Source organism: Passer domesticus, chromosome 2, assembly GCF_036417665.1.
Source record: "Passer domesticus isolate bPasDom1 chromosome 2, bPasDom1.hap1, whole genome shotgun sequence".
Classification (NCBI taxonomy): domain Eukaryota; kingdom Metazoa; phylum Chordata; class Aves; order Passeriformes; family Passeridae; genus Passer; species Passer domesticus.
This window is the reverse complement of record NC_087475.1, coordinates 32,146,337-32,170,076: the sequence shown is the minus strand read 5'-3', so window position 1 is coordinate 32,170,076 and position 23,740 is coordinate 32,146,337. Positions and strand designations below refer to the sequence as shown.

The following is a 23,740-nucleotide window of genomic DNA, read 5'->3' as shown; positions in this document are numbered from 1 at the left end:
CTGCTACTCACAGACCTTTTTGCCCTTCTCTCTCACACCTAACTTTTGCTTTGGCCTGGTGGCATTGGAAGGCAAAGGCTGTTTCTGAATACAGCAGTATATTTTAACATACTAGTATTTTTAGTAGCTCTGGAATAATTTTTGTTTTCAATAGTGAATGACTGTATATCCAAGGAGACAGCTAATTTATGAACTGTCAAATGCACATAACCAGTAAGGACAGGATAGCACAGCTTGCGAGGGGAAATCAGGGTCAAACCTGGGAAGAGATCTGAAAAATCCTGGCAAGAGTAATCTTTCATATTCATGGAAACCCCACCAAATGTGGAAATGAAATCAAATCATGCACATGTGCTTGCTTACAGTCTGGCAGAAGACAACATCCCTGCGATACTGAAGGCTCAGGCAGAGCCCTATTGTCGGGGCACTGTCCTGCATTAATAAAAACACCATGGCTTTCTTGGCCTTGTCGCTCATCATGGCTACACAGTCAGTGAGTGTGGTCAGCAAGGGATAAAGAGCTTCACTCCATTCACCTGATTGAAAGGAAAAAAAAAAAATTAGCAGCAGTGGAAGCACTTTATTTGAAACAAACACACCATAAGAAATAACTTCCTGTTGCAAGACGAAGTTGTTGATCATTCACACTTAGAAATAATTTTATTTTGGCTGGATGGTTATTCTTTGCTCTGTAATAATTAAGTAAGTTTACAGTGTGGTAATTGCATGAGGAAAATATGGAGAATTTTAGTCTGTTATGACTTTCCAGACCACATAAAAGTTACCAGAATTTGTGCCCACACAACAGGCTGTACACTAGCTGATTTGGAAATCATAACAGAAACATGAACAACTATACACAGAAGTGTATATAACTGCATGTTCATGTTCAAACAAACCCTTTCACTGCACATACATGGACAGACAGTAAGGAGTCCATTGTACTACAGAAATAGGGACCATCTGCTTAGCCATTTCTGTCAATGAGATTCCTCCAAACATCCTGCCTTTTGAATTTCCAGGCTCATAGGTGTATCATTCAATTGCCTCACCACCTTATTGACCCTTATTGCACCTCAGTGAGGCAAGATGATGCTCATCTCCTATTTGCAGCTAAGAATAATAAAGTGTGAGGTGAGAAATTAATGTGGGTACTCTTGTGTTTCCTGTCTCCTGAGCAGTTTTGAAGGCTTTAAGCTAGATAACAAGAAATATTAAACATAGTGAATTAGATGGGAATCATACAGATCGTTGGAAGCTTTGGAGCTTTTCTTCCACTGAAATACACAAGATATGACCCAGCGGATTCTGTTCAAGGTCCTGCACAGGAAGTACAGAAGTGAAACTGAGTTGTCAAAAAGTCCTTCTCTTTTTAAAGGGCAGGACAGTATGTTTTATTTTTTAAAAGCACCAGAGCTCACAAACAGCATACACACAACTCCCAACCCAGCTGGCTGTAGGAATAAGGCAACGTACAGACCAGAACCTGCATGAATGAGACATGCCCCTAGAAGGAAATTGTTTGGGATTTTGACTCAGAAGCAGAACTAAGAGTCAGTAATAATAAATGTTCCTTTGATAACCAGCCAAAGAGGGGAACTCTGGAAGTCTGCTAATAGAAACATATCTGGCAAGATTAACAGAACTATCCTTTTGGCTTTTGCTCTAAGTGGTAAATACATAACCTAACAAACTACACAATGGGGAAGTTGTTTGACTCTGTTTCATTGCCTTAAATAAAGCACAAAACATCAAAAGAACAGGCAAGGAATCACAACCTGTCTTTTAAATGCTATTAAATATTTTATGTCAAAATTAGATGCCATAACATGGCCTTGTGAACACTTAGAAAGCAAAATACACATGAAACTGTGTCTCTTACTGCATTTAAGAGCTTTGCTATAAACAAATGAGAATAGCAAGAACTGAAAATATCTTCCAGCACATCATCATCTCACTGACTGTATGGACATACATGTATATAGCTACTAACTCAGCAAAGATTTAAAATTGTCAGTGTGTCTGACAGCACTACATTTAAAAGATATGTTTATCTTTGGTAATCACAAAGTACACTGGTGAAGATAATGTAATTATTAGATGGGATTTTTCTTCCAACATTCACATAGAAGGCAGGGACTCAACTAGGGTAGTGAGCAAAAATACTCTGTGCTGTGTATTCTCTTGGTTTAAAATTCTGGCCGTCAAAAAACAAACCCTTGTCAGGCTTCAAAGTTCTAAATAATTTTTTCTACTTACTTCACAGAAGTGTCAACTGTGTTCATTTTTTTTTAGTCAATGGCAGTTGTTATTAACAGTAAACAGGAATAAAACAAAATGCACTCCTAGTCTCTCAAATTAGGTTAGAACAAGGTAGGGGTGTTGGGAAGGCCAAGGAGTTCACACAGTGAACTTTTGCCGACTATATACTACTGATTATTTAATGAAAAATTAATGTCTTATTAAGAGAACCAAATACATAAAGCTTGTAGGATGTAACATCAGGTGGGAAAAGTTCTTGGTTTTTTCGTCCTAAAGGTCTCTGTTCTCCAGAGCAATAAAAATATTATTAAAACAGCTGTCCTCCAAGGCCTTGAAAATATATTTTAGTTTTTTCATATTAAGTATAGAGGGACAAGGACAGAAGAAAGAAGGTTAACATTGGGATGAGACTCCAAAATTCTGTATCCTGAAAATGAGACTTACAATCCCCAATACTTCTTGGTGTGCACCAGTGGCCACAGCTCTCTTCACAAAGAGCAGCAGGCACAACTTCCCCAGGATTTTTCCTGGGAAAGGCAGTGAGAAAGCTCAAAGAAGAAGAAAAACAATTCTTATGCTCACTTGCTGCATCTGTTCTTTGGCACATGTGGAATGTGTTATGGAGATTGTTTACCAAAGAAGGATTTGTTAATTGGACTCTGGTGACGGGTGTTTGGATTCATTGACCAGGTAGGTCAAAGCTGTGTGACTGTCTGGAAAGGGTCACGGGTTTTTCTTGAGTATAATATAGTATATTTTAGTATAGTATAGTATAGTATGTAATATAATGTAGCATAGCTTAATAAAGCAATTGTTCAGCCTTCTGAAACCACTGGAGTCATTGCACGTTATTCCCCGGCTGGGGGTCGTCCTGCATTGATGTGCACCCACAACAGAGATTTTCCATCAACCTTGTTGACTCCTCCATGTTCTGCTTGACTTCTCATTCAGAAAGACCAGCTCAACAGCCCATGTGAAAGGGCATGTCTGAAATGTTAGACTCCCACAGACTTCAGTGATGTTTGGAACAGGCCTCAAACCATTGTCACCTACATCAGTTTGCTGAAACACAACTGGAGAAATCAGAGGCCCTGAACAAGCGTTCTCCCATATCTGTACAAGCAAAAGGACCAGACACCCTCTGCACTCTTAGGAAATAACTTCTCAACAGCTTAGATAACTCACGTGGTGTTATAAAGCACTGCCATTTCAAAATGGTCCATCTTAAAGCAAGGCACTTGTTCAGTCAAGTATGAACAAATCCCTGCAGTTCTCAGAAGAAGCAGAAGCCATGAATGCACATACCTGGAGCAGATTCTTCCGGAGTAGGGCTGCAATCTGCACAGAAATGGAGGGGCAACATGCATGATTAAGGAGCAGCAACACAGTCTAAATACAAGCAACTCAAATGCTCAATGCCAGGGTTCTCAAACATTTTTACTGAGTGAAGAGGAGCTAGGCAGAATACTTTGCTGCCCCCAGGCATCAAGGGCATGGGCTGTCTCCTCCATTCCATTGTTCTGATCAGAAGAACACCTGGATGGGGATTTGGAGGAAAGCCAGTACTTGCTAGCTCAGAAGATCCCTGTGGATTACCAGCAAGTGCACTGTCAATCCCCAGTGATCCACAGGGCACAATTTGAGAACCACTGCTTTACTGCAATTATAGATTAAGCTGGCAGTAAGGCTGCTAAACAGAAGAGCAAAAGACCAGCAGTAAGTTCAATGCATTTAACAGAAAACGACACTAAGGCACCCACAATGTAAGAGTAATAAGAAACCTGTCCTTTGCTATCTTAGTCAAAATTCCATTACACAATTTCTGAGATAATTAACAGAAACATTAGAATGTATATTAAGGGCTGAAACCTCACCAGAGAAGTCTGTGAGTATTCCATACTCACTTCAGTGGGAGGATCAAGGTATCAGATGAAAACATACTACAGGTCAATTCTAACAGTAAAAAAATAACATAAGCCCTGTTATAGCAAGTCCTGCATTAATGAAAAGTAGTTTACTAAGCTAACAGGATTTAAGCTTCTGTTGTTTATATCTAGATTCACTAGTCAATTAATTATAAATCTGAACATAACAACAGAAAATCTAGAATTCAATAGTGTGCATCAGGACAATCATCTCAGCTAGATAATCAGAAAAACCTCTCAGTAAATTAAAATCCATCATACTGTAAGTCCCAATGTGATTTTAATAATGAATATCTAAGCCAATAACCTAAGTACATTTGAAAATATCTTTTTTAAGTTTCCCTTCTACTATTTCAGGCAGTATTTTCTTTCACAAACATTCATTTCTAGAGAGATCCTTCAATAAATTTTACTGTCCCTCTCTTACCAGTTCTGGAACTATCTTGCTTAGCTTGGTTTTACATTGCTTTCAAAATGATTTCTATCTGCTCTCTGCTCATTTATTCAAAACTCAGAATTACTCAAAAACTTTAAATCTTTCAATACACAAAGCCAATAATGTTGTGATTCTGAACTTAGAGAAAGGACCTTCCTTGTCCTTTAATTCTGCCCCAGGTTCTGTCAGATAAAAAGAAGGAATTTTTTTTCCCCTATTTTGGAGGGACAGCAGGGAAAAGTTACAGAAATTCTTTGCACTAAAAACATCTTTGGTAGGGTCACACAGCCAATTCCACTTTTATGTGGCATAAGTGCCATGATCCAGAGTAGATTTAAAAGAACCACTGAAAATGATAGGAAAATATCATTCTAAGGTCTTTTCAGCATCGAATTGTCTTGGGAAAAGCTTCTGACAACACTCAACATAGATTTTTCCTGTGAATTTTTAATATTAAAAATCCACAACTTTTAATCATTTATGTGAATGTGCATTGAAGGTTACTGATTAAACTTACATGTAAATACATATAAAACTCCATGTAAACTAGCTAGCAAACAAAAACATTTATAGGCATTAAACCAGTAGAAGGAATTTAGTCAAAGATTACTGAAACAAAAACCTACTCTCCTATTTTTTAATAATACACAAAAATATCAGTCTAATCTAGAAAAACATGGTTGTCTAAAATACTAAATAAACTATAAGGTAACATGCAAAGCTACACAAAAAATATATTAACATTTATTTTCACTTCCTTTTTGCCTTTTTTTTCTTAAGGCACTGCCTTCCACGGCAACACTAAAAATGTGATGGACATGTAGTCACAGACACACATAAGGGACAAGGGCCATCAAATGAGAAGACAGAACAGGACACAGGAAATGAGAACACAGATCAGGCTTTTTAGAGCTTCACTTTGCCCACCTGCATTATTAAGTGGCCAAATCAGAGTGACCACATGCAAAGAATGTCAGAATAAGTCAAGTACATAAGTAAATTAAATAATTCTAAAATGTAATGCACAGCTGCCAAACTATCAGTCTAAACTGATAAGGATTTATTTCATTCACAGGCTCACAACTTTACACTGGGTTCAATACAGTACCCACTTGAGCTTAAATTTTGAATGGATTTAAGAACTTGCACTGCCAATTCCTACATTCCAGCTACAAGAAGTCTAATAACTGAGTGCCTCAGCACCACAATTTGGGTTAAAATTTGCTTTGAACTCTGTTAGGTTCATCTACATTGAGCTCAATCTAATGGGACTGCTTGGGGTCCTCTCCTATGCTTTAGCAGTCCAGCTGGGACTATCAGTTTTTCAGTAGTGCCTGCACTTCTCTCATGTTTTATTTACCTGTAATAAGCTTGGATTGCTGCAAAGAAGCTGAAGCCAACAGAAAAGCTAGCAGAGGTGGTGTCTGTCATGTGATAACCCATACAACTGTTTTACCAGCTTAAAACACACAGAGTGACAACCAAGTACCACTGCCATCAACGGATTTGGAAATTATTTTAGTGGGACCAGGATTTCAAACTAAGTAATGGGCTTAGCAGCTCCCAGTAACATCTCTTTCTGCCTGACATCACTGCTTAACACCACCACTGAGCTAAAAACACATGCAGGGCTGAAGGGGAGGCTTAGGAATGATGCCAGCACACAGGAAGAGAGCAGCAGCAAGAAGCAGTGTCTGGCATACGCACTTGTCTTGAGAGAATGGCATGCACAGGATGGTGTGGATGAAGATGGTGGTGAGGATGATGAAGATGGTGAGGATGATGAGGTCTCATTTAAATCTTCTGGATTTATCCAGTAGGCACGACTGTCCCGATTACCTTTCTTACTGGTACTGCTGACGTCACACTGGAAAACGTCCTCGCAGCTGTCACTTTGCAGGCGCTCCTTCTGGAGAAGTTTGTCCACTCGCTGGATGATACACTCCAGACTTTTGTCAACATTCAACCAAACTTTCTCCTGAAAAGAAAACATTTCTTTCTCTGTTTAAAACCAAAAGAGACATGGGGTAATAAATCCCTTGGCGATATATTGCCCCCTGTGATTCTAGTCACAATTCCTCTGCAAACTTTCCTCTGGGCTATTGTGGCTGCCTGTGTGCATACACAAATTATGGGTACATAAATAACATATACCAGGATGTCAACAATATCTAGTGACATGACTTGTGCAGTAAATTGCTAAGTTAATTTTCTGTGTAAGCTTGCCAAACAATTTTAAGTTCTTCTTCCTGCCCTATTATTCCAATTTCTAGCTGGTACTATTGTTTACTCTTGAAATTCATGTTTGACATAATAATTGTATACAATCACACATCCTTTTCTCTCTGTAACTCAGTGAACAACAGATAAAATTACTGTATTATAGTAAAGTCTAAATACCAAATTAGCTTTATTTGTATCTTATTACTGTGACTTTGACTGTTAATAATAACAAAATAATTACAACTAGCAAGGATCAATTTCCAAAATGAATTCAATCTCTTTTAAAAGTTGGTATTTCCCAATATTAATAATTGCTTTAATTAATCTTGACTATTTGTGAGATTTAGTTAACTTCTGTTTATTTAACACAATGACAGAATTTACAGAGTCCAACTGTCATTTTGATTGGCAGTGGTAGGGAAAATAATTTTAAAACTTTGTGCAAACAGTTTTAAAATGCTGTTCATAATCAAAACAGTGATTGACTGCAAGTTCTAGATGTTTACAGGAGTATTTCTGTAAGAGGAAGGCTAAATTGCATAGCTAGCACCCACAAAATACACTTTATTTGGGAAAGTGCAAAAGCTTATTGTAGTGTGGTTAGTTTTTTACTTTTAAAGCTATTTACTTTCCCTTGTGCCTCACCTTAAAAATGCTATGCACTTCCTCTAACAGTTTCCAGTGTTTAGGAGACCCAGAAATATTTATTAAAGACTGCTTATATTCCCATCCCAAGAAGTAACTGCCTGCAGGATAGAGACAACATCTTTGCTAGCTGACCAATATCTCCTACATACTCATTCTATGCATATCTGGTGAGCAGCTACAGAGCTTATAAAAAAAGAAACTAAAAAGAACAAAGGATTCATCACTCCACTGCCCAAACTTACCCATTCCTCTTCATGCCAGTCCACCTGCAGAGAAGATCGGCTGTTTCTCCCTGTCCATCTGGCCACAAGGGTATCTTGATCATTCCTTAGCATCACTTGTTCCCCTTCTCCAGAGGTTGGAGATGCTTTTGAAGCTATATAGTCTGGCCTTGCAGCATTCAGTCCATGTATTGAATTTGCCAACAGCTTGCAGTCACAAACTGTGACAAGTTGCCGGGTCTAAAAAGCAATAAACCCACATTTTGAAAACTTTTCATTATTCCATAAACAATTTATACTGGATTTTTTTCAAGAAAGAAAAAAAAAAAAAAAAAAAAGAAGCAATATTTTGTAAAAGAAACTATTGCTTGAAGGTGCCTTTAGAATACCTTTACAGAATGACATTAAAAAATAGTATAGGATCCCAAACCACAAAGTTTTCCAAAATCTGTACTACTACATTAGATTTGTAATTGTTGAAAATTTCACTGAGAAATGTGCAATTCATCTTTATTTGCACTTCATTCTCCATTTGATGAAAGCTTAGAACAATGTGCAGACACATGTGCAGTGTTTGAGCACTGGAACAGGCTCCCCAGGGAAGCGGTCACAGCACCAAGCCTGACAGAGCTCAAGAAGTGTTTAGAAAATGCTCTCAGACACAGGGTGTGAGTCTGGGAGTGCAGGACCAGGGTGATCCTGATTAGTCCCTTCCAACTCACTATATTCTGTATTAAATGATTTTTGTACCCCACTCAACAGTTGCCACACCAGAAGGATCAGGTTTCACCCCAATCATCCTTTCCAAAATTATAACAAGACTTAAGAGGAGGGCTGAAAGTATAACCCACTAATCAATGCAATTTTCCCCCTGTCTTATTTAGCCATGTTGCATTAAAGGATTTCTGTAAGCCATATGAATATGAAAATTATGTGGCCTGTGTGTCTACTAAAAAAACAACAAACAAGACATTAATATGTTATATATATATATACACATAATCCAGTTCTAGAAAATCCCACAGATCAGTTATACATTGTACTCATTTAGAATGAGTATTATAATAAATAATACATGAGGTCCTATTACACAAAGTTGTATGTGCATCCCTTCCACTGGGACAATTTATGGCAAGCTGATAGACCACTACTACTGTTTAGAAACTTCAGATCTGCTTCACCTCTGCTTCAGAAGAGGTCAGTGAAACTGTATTTGGGTTTTTTCTCCCTGTAAGATTGTGTTCAGCTGTGGGTCCAGTCTGTTTTTTGTTAGCACACATCAAGAATAACTGGTTCACCATAATCCAAGCATAGGCTGTGTCACCATTATTCCTTATTTCACCAGTGGAAAAATACAGAATTGTTTCATTAACTTTCACACAGTTTCTGCTGTTTGACAGATGACTCAGAACATTAAAAAACCCCAGGTGGTTATGCAGAAAAGGATATAAAAGAAAGTGAAGAATGCACGTTACTGCAATGTGATGAATGAATAGAGGGAATCCCAGGACATTGCACTTTCAAGAGGAGGTGAAGGCAAGAGCGTCAAAAGTAGGAGACAACATAAATAAAACCAGGAACTTTTAAAGGCTGGTGTAATTTTTGTTTAGGTCTGTGCATGTTACAACACATTACTGAAAAAGGTAAAACAGACGTTTCAAGAAAACCTACTAAAGGTACAGGAAGAACAGACAATACACTGTGCTTCAGCAGGGAAATGAATTATTCTCCTACCTTATCTGCTAGGATGGCAAGTGTTCTTTCAAGGCCATTAGCTGATCTGTCCTTGGCAGCTCTTGAGAGCCTTTCTGCATAGTAACTGACTTGCGTTTTCAGGGTGTTGATTTGTGCAATAATTTCCTTTGCTCTAACAATGTCCTGTGGGATGTATATTATAGACTGGGAGCCTGTTGAAGTGCTGAAAAAGAAAGATTGATTTTAGGGGGGAAATTGATCTAGAGGTACACACATTACAGTGGCATGCTGGGGAATTAATGGCAGACAACAAAAATGTACCTAAACTAATGATCAACAGTGAAAGTCCAGTGGGCAATTGCACAGCAGGAACATGATCCTAGAGACTTCTCTGCCTTTACTAAAAGCATTCAGATGCAGATTTACTAATCCCTAATACCAAGGGGCTGTGGGCTGAGTTTGTACACCAGAGGGACAGTTTTGGTGAAGAGAATGTGTGTGACAGATTTTGCCATCAGATACAGAACCACTTTTTGCAGAGACATCTTGCTCCATTCTCCCTCTCCTTGCAACACAGATACTTCACTGAGGCCTTGCTTAAACATGTTTTATCACATATCTATTAACATCATGAAAAGAAAACTGTGTTCCTTCTAACACAGAAATGCCACCCAGATCCATAATGCAAACACTGTTGTATTATCAAAAAAGTCCTTCTGCTAGTATATAATTTTCCCTACTGCAGACTAGAATCAAGTTACACCATCAAAAGCAATTTTATGATATGTAAAAAATTAACATGCATCTTCAGGGTAATCCAAGGACACTGTTCTTTGGTAGTTTCTCTTACACACAATATACTAAACTAGGAACAACTATATCTTTCTATGGGGATAATGCTGCTACACTAAGACTGCTTATTTGACAACAGAGAGCAGATTATGCCCTTTTAAGTTTAGATGTCTACAGAAGTTGCTCATCCAATCCAAGACAGATGGTCTACAACTGCTGGAGAAAGAATAGCATTTCCAAAGGGTAATTTGATCCCACCTGAAAGAGTCATTCACAAAAGCTGCCTTTTAACTTAGAAAATTACTCAAAACTGAAGTCATGCTCTTAGTCAATCATTTGGAACCAACTGGCCACTACTCCCTTTGTGAAGCAAAATGCTGGGTTCTTCCTTCCCAGTAGGAAAGGTACCCAAATACCAGGCCCTTACATCATGTCCAGCTGTGTCAAGTGCAATAACCATTCTCGACATGGCATCAAGCATCAGAGGACACCTATTGTGTATTGTCTTAATTTTATTTTTTTTTTCAGTCATGAATGGCTTCAGCATAGTGACAGCACAGAAGAACCTACTGTTTGCACTCATCTCAGCACTGTTAAATGGAGACAGCCACACTGAGAGGTTACATGGAGAGGAGTTTCTTTTTCAGGAACAGTTGTGACCTCCAAGGAGTGTGAGCTCCTCTGCTACCCTTAGAGCAATGCTGCTCTTTTCTGCAGCGTATCTGTGAGGTAGGACACGAGGGTTGCGTGGGGCACACTTCAAAATCATGCCACAACTCCAATTCTTACCCCTTAAAGGATATTAAGGCAAGGGAGAAGCCTTATGCCAGTGTCTGCCTGAGCTCCATTACAAAAGTAAGGTGAGGGATTTGTTATCAAAGGATGTAACTCAGCAGTGATTCTTGGAAGAGTTTCCTTGTTTGTGCTCTGCTCACCCGCCTGAGGGGCAGAGAACAACACTCCCCAGTACTGCTATCCCATAGAGCAAATTATCTCAGCTTTTAGGGCTTTCCCTGTACTTGATTTGTGCTTTCTAGTGACTGGTGGTCTTAGTGACAATTCCTCTGAGCAATTTCTTTCCACGACAGTGTGGGTTAACATGCATAAAGACATAGTTGGCAGAAAAGGCCATGCAGCATATTGAGACTGGATTTAGAATTATTACATTTTCATCATAAACATTTGCTAGGATGATTGGGGAAAAAAATTATGGTGTAAAGTTCACATATACTTACTTTCCAACCTGCAATGGCTTTTTCAAATGAACAGCTCTCATTGTATTATACCAGCAAACTGTAACACAGACTTAAATTCTCATTACGGTTCAACCGTAATGAGAGTAATTTGGAGCAGAACCTCTGCATTTTTGAACCACCCAGTAATGTTTTTGATAGCACTGAACACCACAAAAGGAGAAAAAAATGTTATGTGAAAATGTTTAAATAAAGACATGGATTACAAAAATGTACACCATGCCATATCTGTCACTATCGAGGTTTTGAAATGCATAGAATTATCTTAATTATCTTCCATCACCGCCAGAAAAGTTTCTCATTCCAGATAGTTTTCACTGGAAATAACAAAGGAAAATATATAAAATCCTTGTGTTCTGATTTTCAGTTTAACTTCTTATGATCAGAGGCAGCCAGGAAGCTAGCTGTTCATTGCAAACAAACATTGCAGATGAAATTAAGTTCATTCACACATCATGTTCTACAAAGCAGCTACAATTACTTAGAGCACAATTAGGGATGCCATGATGCATGACATTAAAAAGCCCTGCACACTTTAAAACACACCAGATCTTTGTCAAACAAAAGGAAAAAAAAAACAACCCAGAGAACAGAAACCCTCTATAGAACTCTCAGAAACAGAAAACTCACCAACACTCCTCATAACTGCTACAAAAACAAAAAACCAAAATGAAATTAGCAGATTGTTAGCAAATACCAAAAGCAGAAACAAAACAAAGTATGATTGGAGAAATAACTTATTTGAGTCATTTTTTCAATAAGATGGGTATGTGAAGTTGTAAGCAAAAAAACACAGATTGCCAGACGACCATGAGTTGATCTGGGGAAATGCTGTGAATGCACCAAGCACAGTTATGCCAATGAAAGAAGAAGGAACTGAATGTAACAATGAAACTGAGGAGCTGGATCTCAGTTCTACTATACTGGCTTTTTTGATAACATAGATGGATATAAAATGAAAGTTGTTCTTCAAATGTTGAACCTGCAGTTTTCATGGACCCAAAAGGAGCAGTTCTGAAAAGCTTAGAGGAAAAGTACTGGACAGAAATTAAACTCGCCAATCAACTTAATTATTGGGTGAGTGGAAAAAGATTTTCCACATGGGAAATTAGCTATTGCAGGAGCAAGAACCACTTCAGTGGCTACACGCTGACAGAAGGAGGTTATTTCAAAGAGCAAAAGTGGTATCAAAAGAACAGAAAAGGTGAGCCTGGCATACCAGCGTTCCCAAGTTTACAGCTTCCTCTAGTCCTATCCTAGTGCACTCTGTCAGCCTGAATAATTACACTAGGTGTTTTTGCACTGATCTTTTTATCAGTACATATCTGACTGACATTCACAAGATGCTGCTATTCATTCCTCTACAGCCAAAATTAATTCTGCAGTTGATTCCCACGTCATTCCCTCGTCCTATCAGCTCCAAATCCTACTAATGCTTTCTTTGGAAGGGCATTATGAAGGTCTCCTTTTCTCTGACTATAATGATTCCTTGTCCTGCTGCTCTTGTGTCTTAAATGCTCCATACAGTCGCAGCAGCAGTGCAGACCCTGCAGCATTCTCCCTTCTCTGGGAGCTGGAGTGGGTGCCATGTTAGCAACTGTGCCCTTCCCAGCTTCTGCAATTCCTACAGCTCATACATCCACACTTCCACACTCAGCAGTCCCTGCAGACAGGACCATGGGGGTCAAGCATCCCACTTGTAGGGCAGAGGCCAAATTCAGAAGCCCAATCTGTGCATAAACCTTAGGCAATGCGGGAAGGCCTCCAGCAATAGCTTCAGAACTAAACCCGTTTTGTCCACAAGGAATTTACCAATCAGGCGCAGCAGGTTCCTACTAAGGAGAGCTCAGCAACAGGACCTGGTAGCTATGAGAGGGGTGAAAGTCTTCTGAAAATAATGGGTTGAAGCATGATGTAGTGCAGCTGAGGATGTTCAGCAAATGTTCTGACCCACAACTGGGCAGAACCCAAACCCAACACCTAAAATAGCTAAATTAAAATGAATCAACAAGTATTCAGAAAAATTAAAGTTTTTTATAAAAAGACTCTTAGAAAGAGCTTGTCAGTAAACAAATAAATACAGTAATATAACAGTTTTTCCTCTCCTTCTTTGGAAAAAAAAATGCACAGAAAAATCTTCAATGCAAAATATTGTATAGTAGTACTATTGAACCAAATAAAAACAGAATGGAATGATTTTCCAAATAACTGAGCATGGATCAGGAGGAAAAGGCACAATAATAGCTGACACAATAGCATTTATACTTACTGTTTCTTTGCCTCTTCAAATTTATGCAGCTTTTTCCGCAAACCACCCGATTTAAAGCCTTGACAATGAGCTGCTGGTGCTCCTATGGTGACTATGTCGTAGTTCTGATCTGGGATGGACAAAAAGGACTTACCTGAAAACCTGTCATCTTTAACATCAACAAACAATTGTGTACGTTCAAAAATTTTCTGAAATTAATTTCTGGAAAAAATTTGCCATGGTTTGAAAGACATGGAAATCTGAGTTGTTCTAGAGGGCCTGGAAATCCATCAAACACTTTTTCAGATGAAAGACCCATACATTAATGCAGGTCTTTTGTTTCTTAATCTAGAAGATTGACAGTGAAAAAGAAGTATTGAACACTGGTACATATACAAAGCCTGCCATTACTGGAATCCCTCACATGGACACGTGTGACAAGTGTGTGTCTATGGTCACAGGGAATTACTGTTAAAAGAAGGGAAAGCCCTGTTTATTTATGATGAAACAAGCTTGATGTGAAAAAATGTGATTTTGCATAACCATACATGTTGATTCTGGAGAAAAAGTACACAAGCTTAACAAGAAACAACAGTCAGAACCTTTTTTATTCTACTGTAATTGAGAATGTCTGGAAGGGACGCAGCAGCTTAACCCAACCCTAGTACAAAGGCTAACTTGTGCCACCTAGAGTTCAGTTAACTCCAGAACCCAGAATCTAGTTTCGCCACCTGTAGAACAGCAACAATTATACTTCCATCTCTTCTTTTGTAAAGAGATTTGGAATCTGAGAATAGAAGGTGCTACAAAAATGCCAAGTAGCATTGCTACAGTAGTTTGTAGAAAAAAAAAAAGGTGGAGAGAAAAGTAACAAGATCAGTGAAGAAAGAGAAACTAATACCTGATCCTCCATCATCCTGGACTCTCATCCTCTGTATATGTAAATTTGTAGGAACAAACTCCAGTTTTTTATCAGCTTTCAAGCTACTGGCTTTAAATGAAGGACCTGAGAAATGCAAGACAAAAATAAGCATAAAACCTTTCTCCTTGTGCGTATGCTAAAACATTTGAGAAGCTTTATTCATCATTTGCTATATGCTGAAAATAAAGCAGAGAAAATTAAAAAGAAAAAACAAACAAAAATCTTTCTGTTACTGTTCACACTTGTCCTCTATTTGCAGAGTAAGAGAATGAACAGAACAGACAAATATTCCCAGGTAATTAGCAAACTCACAACAATTATTAATCAAGACAAAAAATATAATAGCATTGTTTACTCATCATAAAACATTCTGGGTTCCCAATTTCAGAGAAGCACTAACCATCCTGGTAGAGAAGCATCACATTTTTATCAGAAAAAAAAAATCACCTTTATACTGGTGCAGGTCAGTCAGATTTTCCTGGTAAGTTAAAATAATTGTTTGGTACTGTGTAACTATTTGTCGACGAAGGCTTTCCCAACAAGGAGACAGTTCTCCCAATTCTTCTAGTTCACAAACCCTGGGGGGAAAAAATGGGGAGGGAGGGAAAGAGAGGTGTTTATGTCCATAGTCACTCAGTCACTAGACTGAGTTTCACATTGTATCAACAGAGTACCATCCTCAGCTGACACACTCTCAATTTACTGTGTCTGAGCTACTCACCAGACTGGAAAAGCTTCCAAACACACATCCCAAGCACATCTCAGAGCACAGCACTACTCCAAGGTAAATTGCTTCCTCACAGGCAGAACACACTGTACTCCCCCCATGTACACCCCTCAGGTGATGGTCACAAGCAGAGCTTTTCCCACCTTTCTGCAGGAGCTCTCCAACTATATAAGGATTGGTAAATGATGGGAACTGTCATTGTGTCAGGTGACTTGGGACAGTCAGGACCTTTTAAGGACACTTTACTGAACTGTGGTGGCTCTTTAATTAAGAACTGTGACAGAGGTGAGGTGGGCTATTAGCACCTATCTGATGTTAGGTACAAGATGTATATTCACTGGTAAGGTAGGTACACAACAGTTTGCAAGGCCAGGAAAAGCCTAAGAAGTGTGAGCATTAAGGGTTTGGAGAGCCTGAAGATGAGCCAACAAAACCTTCATCTGAAATCCAAGATTTTGGGCACTCAGGGTACAAAAAAGGAGGACTGGACATCCATAGATATGAACAGGAAAACCCTGGCTTTTCCCTTGTACCCCGACTGCCAGGTTTCCAGTCACACATAGCAATACTGTGTTACATACTGGTCCCCAGCAGTGCTGCTGAGAAAATACTCAGTGTACTCCATATCATGCTTGTATTACTCTCTTCTTGGATTATTATTATTATTTGGAAAAAAGGAAGAAAGGGGAAAAAATAAACAAGTCAACACCAGACACAATTCAACAGAACGTTACCCCAGAAAAGGCAGAACAATCATCTGTCAAAAGGATCCAGCAGTTCTTTTCGCAGTTATCTCAATATCCCTAATTCCATAGTTTTAACCAATTGTCTGTGTACAATTTAAGACAACATTTCACAGAGCAACTCCCACACCATAGTACTTAGGATATTATTAAAAAGAACTAAATTTCCAAGAAAAACATTACATTGATTTGCCAACAGGCAACAGCATAAAGTATATTTATCAGTGACCTAGATAAAAACACTTCCAGTTTCATCATAAAACTTGCTTTCTGCATAAGATGCTAATATGATTACCTCATCAAACTCCCTACTCAAAACCAGTCATGCATCTGAGCCCTGGTCTTCCTGAAGTAAATTCACAGCTTACCACTTCAAGTTTGTTTGTCCCTTAGAGCCAAGACAGCAAGGAATATGGATGCCATAAATAATGATGCAGCCAAAATATCACACCCCCCAGCAGATGCTTCCTTTCAAAGGGCTCTGGCCCAGAAGAGTTTTATCTAAGAGACAGCAATTGTGATTATCCAAGGACATTTTAAAAGTCACCAGGATGTGAAGACAGAAACGGCTGTGCTTGTGTAGCTGCCATTCCTCTGGGCTGCAGCACTGAGAATGGAGAACAGAGCACTTGGTCAAATTTGAGCGACTCTATGAATACAAAGTGTGATTGTGCACATTATTGAGGGTCACCTCAACTGAACAGAGACAAGGGAGCCTTTCTCAGTAATTACACAAAGGCCTATTTACCTTTGAGCCACGCCACCCAGTGGACATATACAAGGTCAAATTAACAATCACCTGGGCTGTTATTAACCTGCACTTGTTTACAACAGGCATCCACTGATCTCTGCAGGATTTTAGCAAGAGCCTCTGAACAGTCACATTTCATGGCCAAGGCCTCTAACTTCACTGTCTAAAGTTTTACAGAAAGACACATCTTTTTGCTCATTCACCCTAAATTCTCCTTATCTTCAAGTCCTTAACCTACATCCATCAGACATGGCATCTTATGGATAAGCTTGCCAACTCTTCATTATCATGGTTGTACTTCATAATGAATAGGTGCTTTTAAATCTACTGTGAGGAAAGCTGTAGAGAAACAAAGATACAAAATAAAAAACAACTCATGACTAAATGTGCAATGGCATATCCCTAGCCTGCTCCACCAAGGTTGTAGTAGGACAGCTGAACAAGATACAGCATTCAATTTCTAGAATCTAAGCACACATCACTAAAAACATAACATCAGAAAAAAGAATTAATGTGAAGTTGAGAAACTCAATTAGTTTTCCCATGCATTACAAAAAATCTCTGCCATCTTCCTGCGAAAATTTATCACTTTCACAAAATATGAAAATACCTACAATTAATGGATTAACCCATGATTTTATTTCACAATATCCTTAAGGAACTGAAATGTCCCAATATAAAATAATGAGAGCACTAGTTAGTATTAATTAAGGTCAGACTTAGTTAAGGTCTCTAGGATTCGATTCAAATACAGTCAAAATAAAAGCCCAATACTCAAAAACACAGCTAAAATGCTTTAACATTCCAATCTTGGCCTTTACAAAGAATAATAAAACATTAGATTTGCAAACCACAGCCTACAAATGTAGAGAAGAAATACTCATAAAGGAGTATGTTGCCTGGAAGAAAGTTAATTGTTTCAAAAAGAAGAAAATTCAGAATAAACCTACAAAACGCTTAACAGATTTCCTTCTCCCTCCCACTTCCTAAAATGAGGCAATGTCATTACCGTACTACAGCATTTCATTTTACTTGCTTTTATTCTGTTTTGTTTTTAATTCATAACTACTCTTCTGACTCTCAAAGCCATTTCTTATCTCACTGAGTAGTCAGTGCATTAACACAGATAAACTGATGCCTTTGTAACTCAGCAACAGCCACATCACTGCCATATTACTGCACGTGTAAACCATCCCAACACTCACCTTGCTGCATCTTCCTCCAGAAGCAGCTTCACAAATTGTCTTGGGATGTGCAGTGACAGGATGCTCTCTGCCATCTGCTCCAAGATTCTCAAGTGGTTTCCATCGGTGGTTGGGAAACGATACATTCGGCAAATGGCACCACCAAACACTAAAGAATTAAAACCATATTTTTAAGCCTAGAGTTTGACTTAAAAGTGTACAAAGTCTCTTCTTTCTTAAAGTCAATGCTTTCAGCATGTTAGTCAGCTCACTAACATGCTGAAACACCCTGCTGTAAAGATCTGGTTTAACCAGGCATCAGTCTGCCTTTTGCAAGCACAGTCATTCTGCAATGGCTATTCTTCAAGTGTTTGCAGGAAAAGCCTCCACTCCAAATTACTTACTACACTGCTAAGGAAATTAAACTAAATACATATTCACCTTTTAAAATGCCTTTTTTTTTGTCTATGTACTGTGCATTTTCCTTTTATGCAATCATTTGCTGGAAAACTTCTGCAAGATTCTTTTTTTAAAGCAACTTGCTTTCCTCTGTCCCTCTCCTCACCCTGCAACAATTGTTTAGAAATAGACTATGAAATTGTATGGAAAATGTTATATTGCAGTCAATCTAATGGCAAGAGTTAGCTTCTGCTGTTTTTACAATATAGAATAGTGCATATGATAAAATGATTTATTCTGGTATGACCCTCAAAGGACTGCTCAATCAGCAGCCTGTTCCTATTCAAATGAAACATCTGCTGAAATGCCCTGGGGCCACAGACACACAGGGAGAAATTAGCTTTTATTGATACCTAAAGCTTACTTGTTACAGCCCAGGGCAGCTTACCAGATTTCAGTAGTGCATCCTTCCGCAGTGAAGCATATTTGGATCTGATTCCTAAGGATTCTGTTAAACTTTCATCAACTGGCAACACAGTCTGAACAAAAACAAAAACAAGAAAAATCAGAAATAGTAAAGAATGAAACCTCTGTGCCCAAACAATATGCAGTGATGACCTATCAGACAGACTTCAAAGAAATATTCAACTCCACATATGCTTTAAATAAATATTTCAAATATTTTTACTGTGGATAAAAACTATTGCAGGCTGGGATAATAAATCCTAAGCATTCCTATTTACTTCTACTGCACAGGTCAAAATGCCACAAAACTTTTCATCCAGCCTTTCAATTACTTATGCTAGCACAGCTCCAGAGTCCTTACAGGTACTGCATCAATCTGGAACAGATCTGGAGGATAAAAAGGGATTCTAATGCACACTGAATATAATACATATATATGAGTGCAGTTACCACCAAGATACTCAAAACACAAGCTTTACAGAATTAAATATATGCCTAGGCTGAGAAAGTACTGCAAACATCTGCTCTCAAACAATTCTGGGAATTCCCTAGCATCTTCATTACAGTTTTGCTTAATCATGCCTTCCAAACCACAATGTGAAACAAAATACCACATGTTTCTGAAACTGGTTATCCATGCACCAAGTGCACGAATGAACAGTATCAGAAGCCTCTTCCAATGAAGAACATGAATACTTGATACTAAAGCTTAACAATTTTAAATTAAATTTTTTTCCCCAAGACTTTTAACTCTACACATCAGCACCAAGAGCTCTGCAAAACTCAAAATGGCTTCATCACCATTAGGCTGCACCTACATTGAAAATGTAAAGCGCTACTAAATATCAAGCTGGACAGGAAAGTGGATGGCAGATATCAACCTAGCTTATTTCAATGCTGGCAATAAATCTGCATTCTTCTAAATTTGGTCCAACGCTCATACTCACCCTTCCATTAATTGTATCAGGTGACCTTGTCACTGGAGGCCTTTGGTCAGATTTTTCCTCCATCTGCCATCCAATAACTGTGATGTTACCAACACGGTCACTTTCAGCCGACCTGCAACAAATACTCTGCGTTGAGATTTTTTTGGAGGAGGACCTGTTCATCAACAAGGAAACACTTATAAAAGGATATTAATCTTCAAACTTAAAAAACATTTTAAACAGGAAGCTTTTCAACTTCATTTGGAATAATTTTATAATGGGTTAGTCCAACAGGAGAACATTCCCCTTATTCCACAAGGATGCTGCATGGAATTGAAGGCAGCCTGGGTAGTACTCTGTGCTCAGCTTATACATCTAAGGGTAACATGGCAATGAGAAGAAATGCATGTATTCACACATTTTGATAATCAGAATATACTTGATATCAAAACAAGGGAGTTTAATTAAGTCCATTTCAACCTATTCATGACATAAGAGGTTTTCATCTCATCTTAAGCATGTTTTGAAGAATTAACAATTAAAAGAAGGAAAATATTACAAACCTTAGTGTTATGTGCAACCTGTGGTACTTCTCCTGAAGAAGATCCTTTACAGTGAATGTCCCAGAACCCAACAAATACATCTGAAAGAAGATGAGTGCCAGAATTTTATTTACCTTTACAGTGAGCAGAGGCTTTGACCACAGCAATGAAGTGTAAAATACAATTATTATGCATACAAGTTCAAGAGCAAAACCATAACAAAATACGCCACATATAACTAATTAAAATCTCTTAAAATTTAATATATTTGATAATTTATAAAAGTTTTTCTTCTATTGGAGAAAATATGCATTTTTCTTTCTCTAGGATAAACATGGAGGAACCTCAGTATATATGAGCTTAGGGCAAGCAATTCAGGAACACTGAAAGCAATGACTGAACAGGGCTCAGGCTGCATCCTCGACCCAAATTTGTCTCCTTCTGAAGAACTGACTTCCTCTGGAGGTATTTATTTTTCCCTAGAGCCTCTCCTTGAAGCACTGAACAGAGAGGGATAGCTCTGCTGCCCCTGAGAAAGCCATACAAGAGCAGACACATGGGGCCTGAAACAGTATTCTGGACAACAGTGGGAGAATAATTGACCTGTATTGCCCACAAATCCAAGTAGCAACATGGGAGTGCTGACACATAGTTTTTTTTCAGTAAAGGAACACACTTTACCCCTGAACAAAATCAATGTATCAGGGCAGGGAGATTCCCAGAATTTAGGTGCTCTGTTCCAAAGGACAGTTTCATTCTGGCATTTTGGCACAGTCTAGAAGCCTCAGTTGGGGATGTTGGATTCTATTCATTATCTAGTTCACTAAAGATATCCACAATGTAAGAGCACAAGTGACAGGACCTTTTTTGTTTAAATCCATTGTTTCCAAACTTGCTACAGACAAGCCTTATTTGAGAAAACTGGCAATGCTTCTCACTCTGCCAAGCCAATCTCATTAGTTCCTCCTTTCCCTACCCATCTTGTTTTCTATATGATCAGTGCTGCTCTCCTGTTGTTTCCTTCCACAGAAGTTACTCATTTTATCTCTTTGCTTCTCATTTCCTTGCTTTACACTGACTGGGCAGGCAACAGAATAAAGAAAACTTACTGTTCCCTGAGATCTATCTTTGACGTCATACACGGAGAGTTTGATTTGTGTCATTTGATTGATAAGTGAGTCTTGGAAAAAGGCAATGCTGCTTAGAAAGATAGGATTACTTGTTCCCTGTAATCATAAACAAAAAGTCAAAAGTTAATGTACGGTGATATTTGTTAAGGAAGAAATTATTCCTGTGTTAGCTTTGATTTTAAATCTAATCTAGAAGTACCTCAGCACTCACCTCAATAATTTCTGTCTGTGCATGCTTCGTCCAGAATGCCTGGGGAGGTGTAGTTACACTCACTGCTACAAAACTATTTGGTTTTCGATCTAGCGATGGAGTTAGCAGCTCACTGCAAGCTTTAGGGATGCAACAGATAAGTAAACTTAGATTCAGGATCTTTTTCATATTGCTGTAAGACTCTACATTTTTATAAAACCACATTATACACCCTGAGCAATCAAACAACAAAGAGCTTAATATTCATTCTACCACCACACTATAAAAGCAGATATCACCCACCTTTGTGCATGCAAACAGCAAACATGCAATCAGCTCAGTCTGGCTCCAAGCTCTGGAGCAGCAATTTAAACTTGTTCTCTTCTAATACATGCTTATCCATCCCTTGGCAAGCTCATCCTAACAGCCCATGTGCAGGTTTTCCCCTGGGAATCTCATGACCGTGGCTGCATTTGATTCAAAGTCACGCTCCATTAAGCCCATTATCAAATGGCATTTGCCCAGGGAGAACCAACAGAAGCGTCTGAACATTGATCAAGCAGCACTGCTGAGGAAAACCAGCTTGTAATTGTAAAATTACAGCAATTTATTTTCTCTAAAGTGTTGCTGTGAGTTTAACTGCTGGGAAAAGGACTATGGTGAGTAGGAAACAATTTCCAAAAATTTCAGTGAGTGACTCTACACAATTACATTAAACTTCCCAGCCAAATTCTATCTGGCTAGATACAGGTAGCTACAGTGTGGTCCAACTCTGCTTCAGCTACATGCAGGAAGTTAAATCTGATATTTGGCTAAACAGCTTTATAATTCTAGATATTTGTAATTCTAATTTTTAATTTATCTGAAAATAATTTAAATACCTCATTCAGCTCTGAGAATGCTTGTTAAGATTATTATTCATAACACAATTACACACAACTGAGAAAATTTGCTAATTTTTCATTAGCCTACTGTTAAGAACATAACCTTTCAAATACTAGTCCACTATTAAGCCAAGAAAAACATCCTGCAGTTGAAAATGTGGACTGAATTTTCATGAAGAAAATATTATTAATTAATTCTTCAAGTGAGGTGAGTCAATACACAAGCTTCTTGTACAAATTCAACCATCTCACAATTCAGGTCACTTCTGCATCTTGCATTATCACTCGACAGCAAAAACCCCAGGAAAGAAGTTATGCGTAATCCTCAATTCTTAGAAACCATTCTGCCCTAAAATGCTGTTTACAGCAAATCTTCAGCTTGCTTGAAGACCTGAACTGCTGATTTACTGACAGTGAAGGCAGTTTTACTGCATCTTCACATAAATAAACAATAATAATAATAATAATAATATTCACAAAGTAAACATTAAAAATTTTCTAAGACCGATGTTTCAGTTACAAACTTCTAGAAACTTCACAAAATAAAACTGCTGGCTGCTTATCAAAAGATACTGTACAGGCAGCACAAAAACTGTACCACATCTCCATAAAAATCAGAGCAAAGTTGCAAACCTTCCTGTATAAAATGCACTTCAAAATCAACACTTACAAAACCCCACACCTATTCAACAGCATGCATCATCAAAACTAGCATAAAAATCACTAAGCCTACCTAAACTGAACTCTAAAATCGGCTCATCTGGATCCTGAATGTTTCCTGTAAAACAGAAAAATTACCACAAGATTAGCTAATTCACATCACTGCCACGTGAATTCTTTCCTGAAGGTGCAATCACACAGAGAAATAAATTACATTTTATTAAAAAAATACTTTTCTTTAATTCAGTGAGCCAGGACTGGTATCTAAAAAACTTATCTGGTAATCCTTGGTATCTAATAATTATTTGGAAAATCTGGGACGATCTCAGTTTATAAAACATATTAAAATATGTAAATCTATGTGAGATTATATGCAATATGGGAATAGTAAATGGTTAATCTCAATAGAAAACAACAGGATTAAAGTCTGAGCCACTGTTAGCTCCAAATTATTAAATCTGTGGTAGCTAACAGGCCAAAATTTAAAAGTACCTGTCTCTCTCACTAATGAAAG

General features: G+C 38.2%; 1 protein-coding gene across 16 annotated transcripts in view; it reads right to left on the bottom strand.

Annotated features, from left to right (window-relative positions):
• Window positions 1–23,740, bottom strand: part of INPP4A (inositol polyphosphate-4-phosphatase type I A) — a 110,829-nt gene that overhangs the window by 21,555 nt on the left and 65,534 nt on the right. For 7 of the 16 annotated variants that reach the window (XM_064408122.1, XM_064408125.1, XM_064408123.1 and 4 more), the window contains 16 exons: window positions 23,300–23,344; window positions 21,704–21,822; window positions 21,472–21,588; window positions 20,384–20,463; window positions 19,842–19,995; window positions 18,878–18,968; window positions 18,052–18,199; window positions 15,073–15,203; window positions 14,605–14,709; window positions 13,725–13,833; window positions 12,086–12,103; window positions 9,450–9,633; window positions 7,737–7,955; window positions 6,331–6,601; window positions 3,568–3,600; window positions 364–536 (listed from right to left, as the gene is read on the bottom strand). In XM_064408122.1, the coding sequence (XP_064264192.1) occupies window positions 364–536; window positions 3,568–3,600; window positions 6,331–6,601; window positions 7,737–7,955; window positions 9,450–9,633; window positions 12,086–12,103; window positions 13,725–13,833; window positions 14,605–14,709; window positions 15,073–15,203; window positions 18,052–18,199; window positions 18,878–18,968; window positions 19,842–19,995; window positions 20,384–20,463; window positions 21,472–21,588; window positions 21,704–21,822; window positions 23,300–23,344 (1,997 nt within the window). The remainder of the gene's footprint in view (window positions 1–363; window positions 537–3,567; window positions 3,601–6,330; window positions 6,602–7,736; window positions 7,956–9,449; window positions 9,634–12,085; window positions 12,104–13,724; window positions 13,834–14,604; window positions 14,710–15,072; window positions 15,204–18,051; window positions 18,200–18,877; window positions 18,969–19,841; window positions 19,996–20,383; window positions 20,464–21,471; window positions 21,589–21,703; window positions 21,823–23,299; window positions 23,345–23,740) is intronic. The other 9 variants (XM_064408132.1, XM_064408134.1, XM_064408133.1 and 6 more) reach the window with 6 other exon arrangements.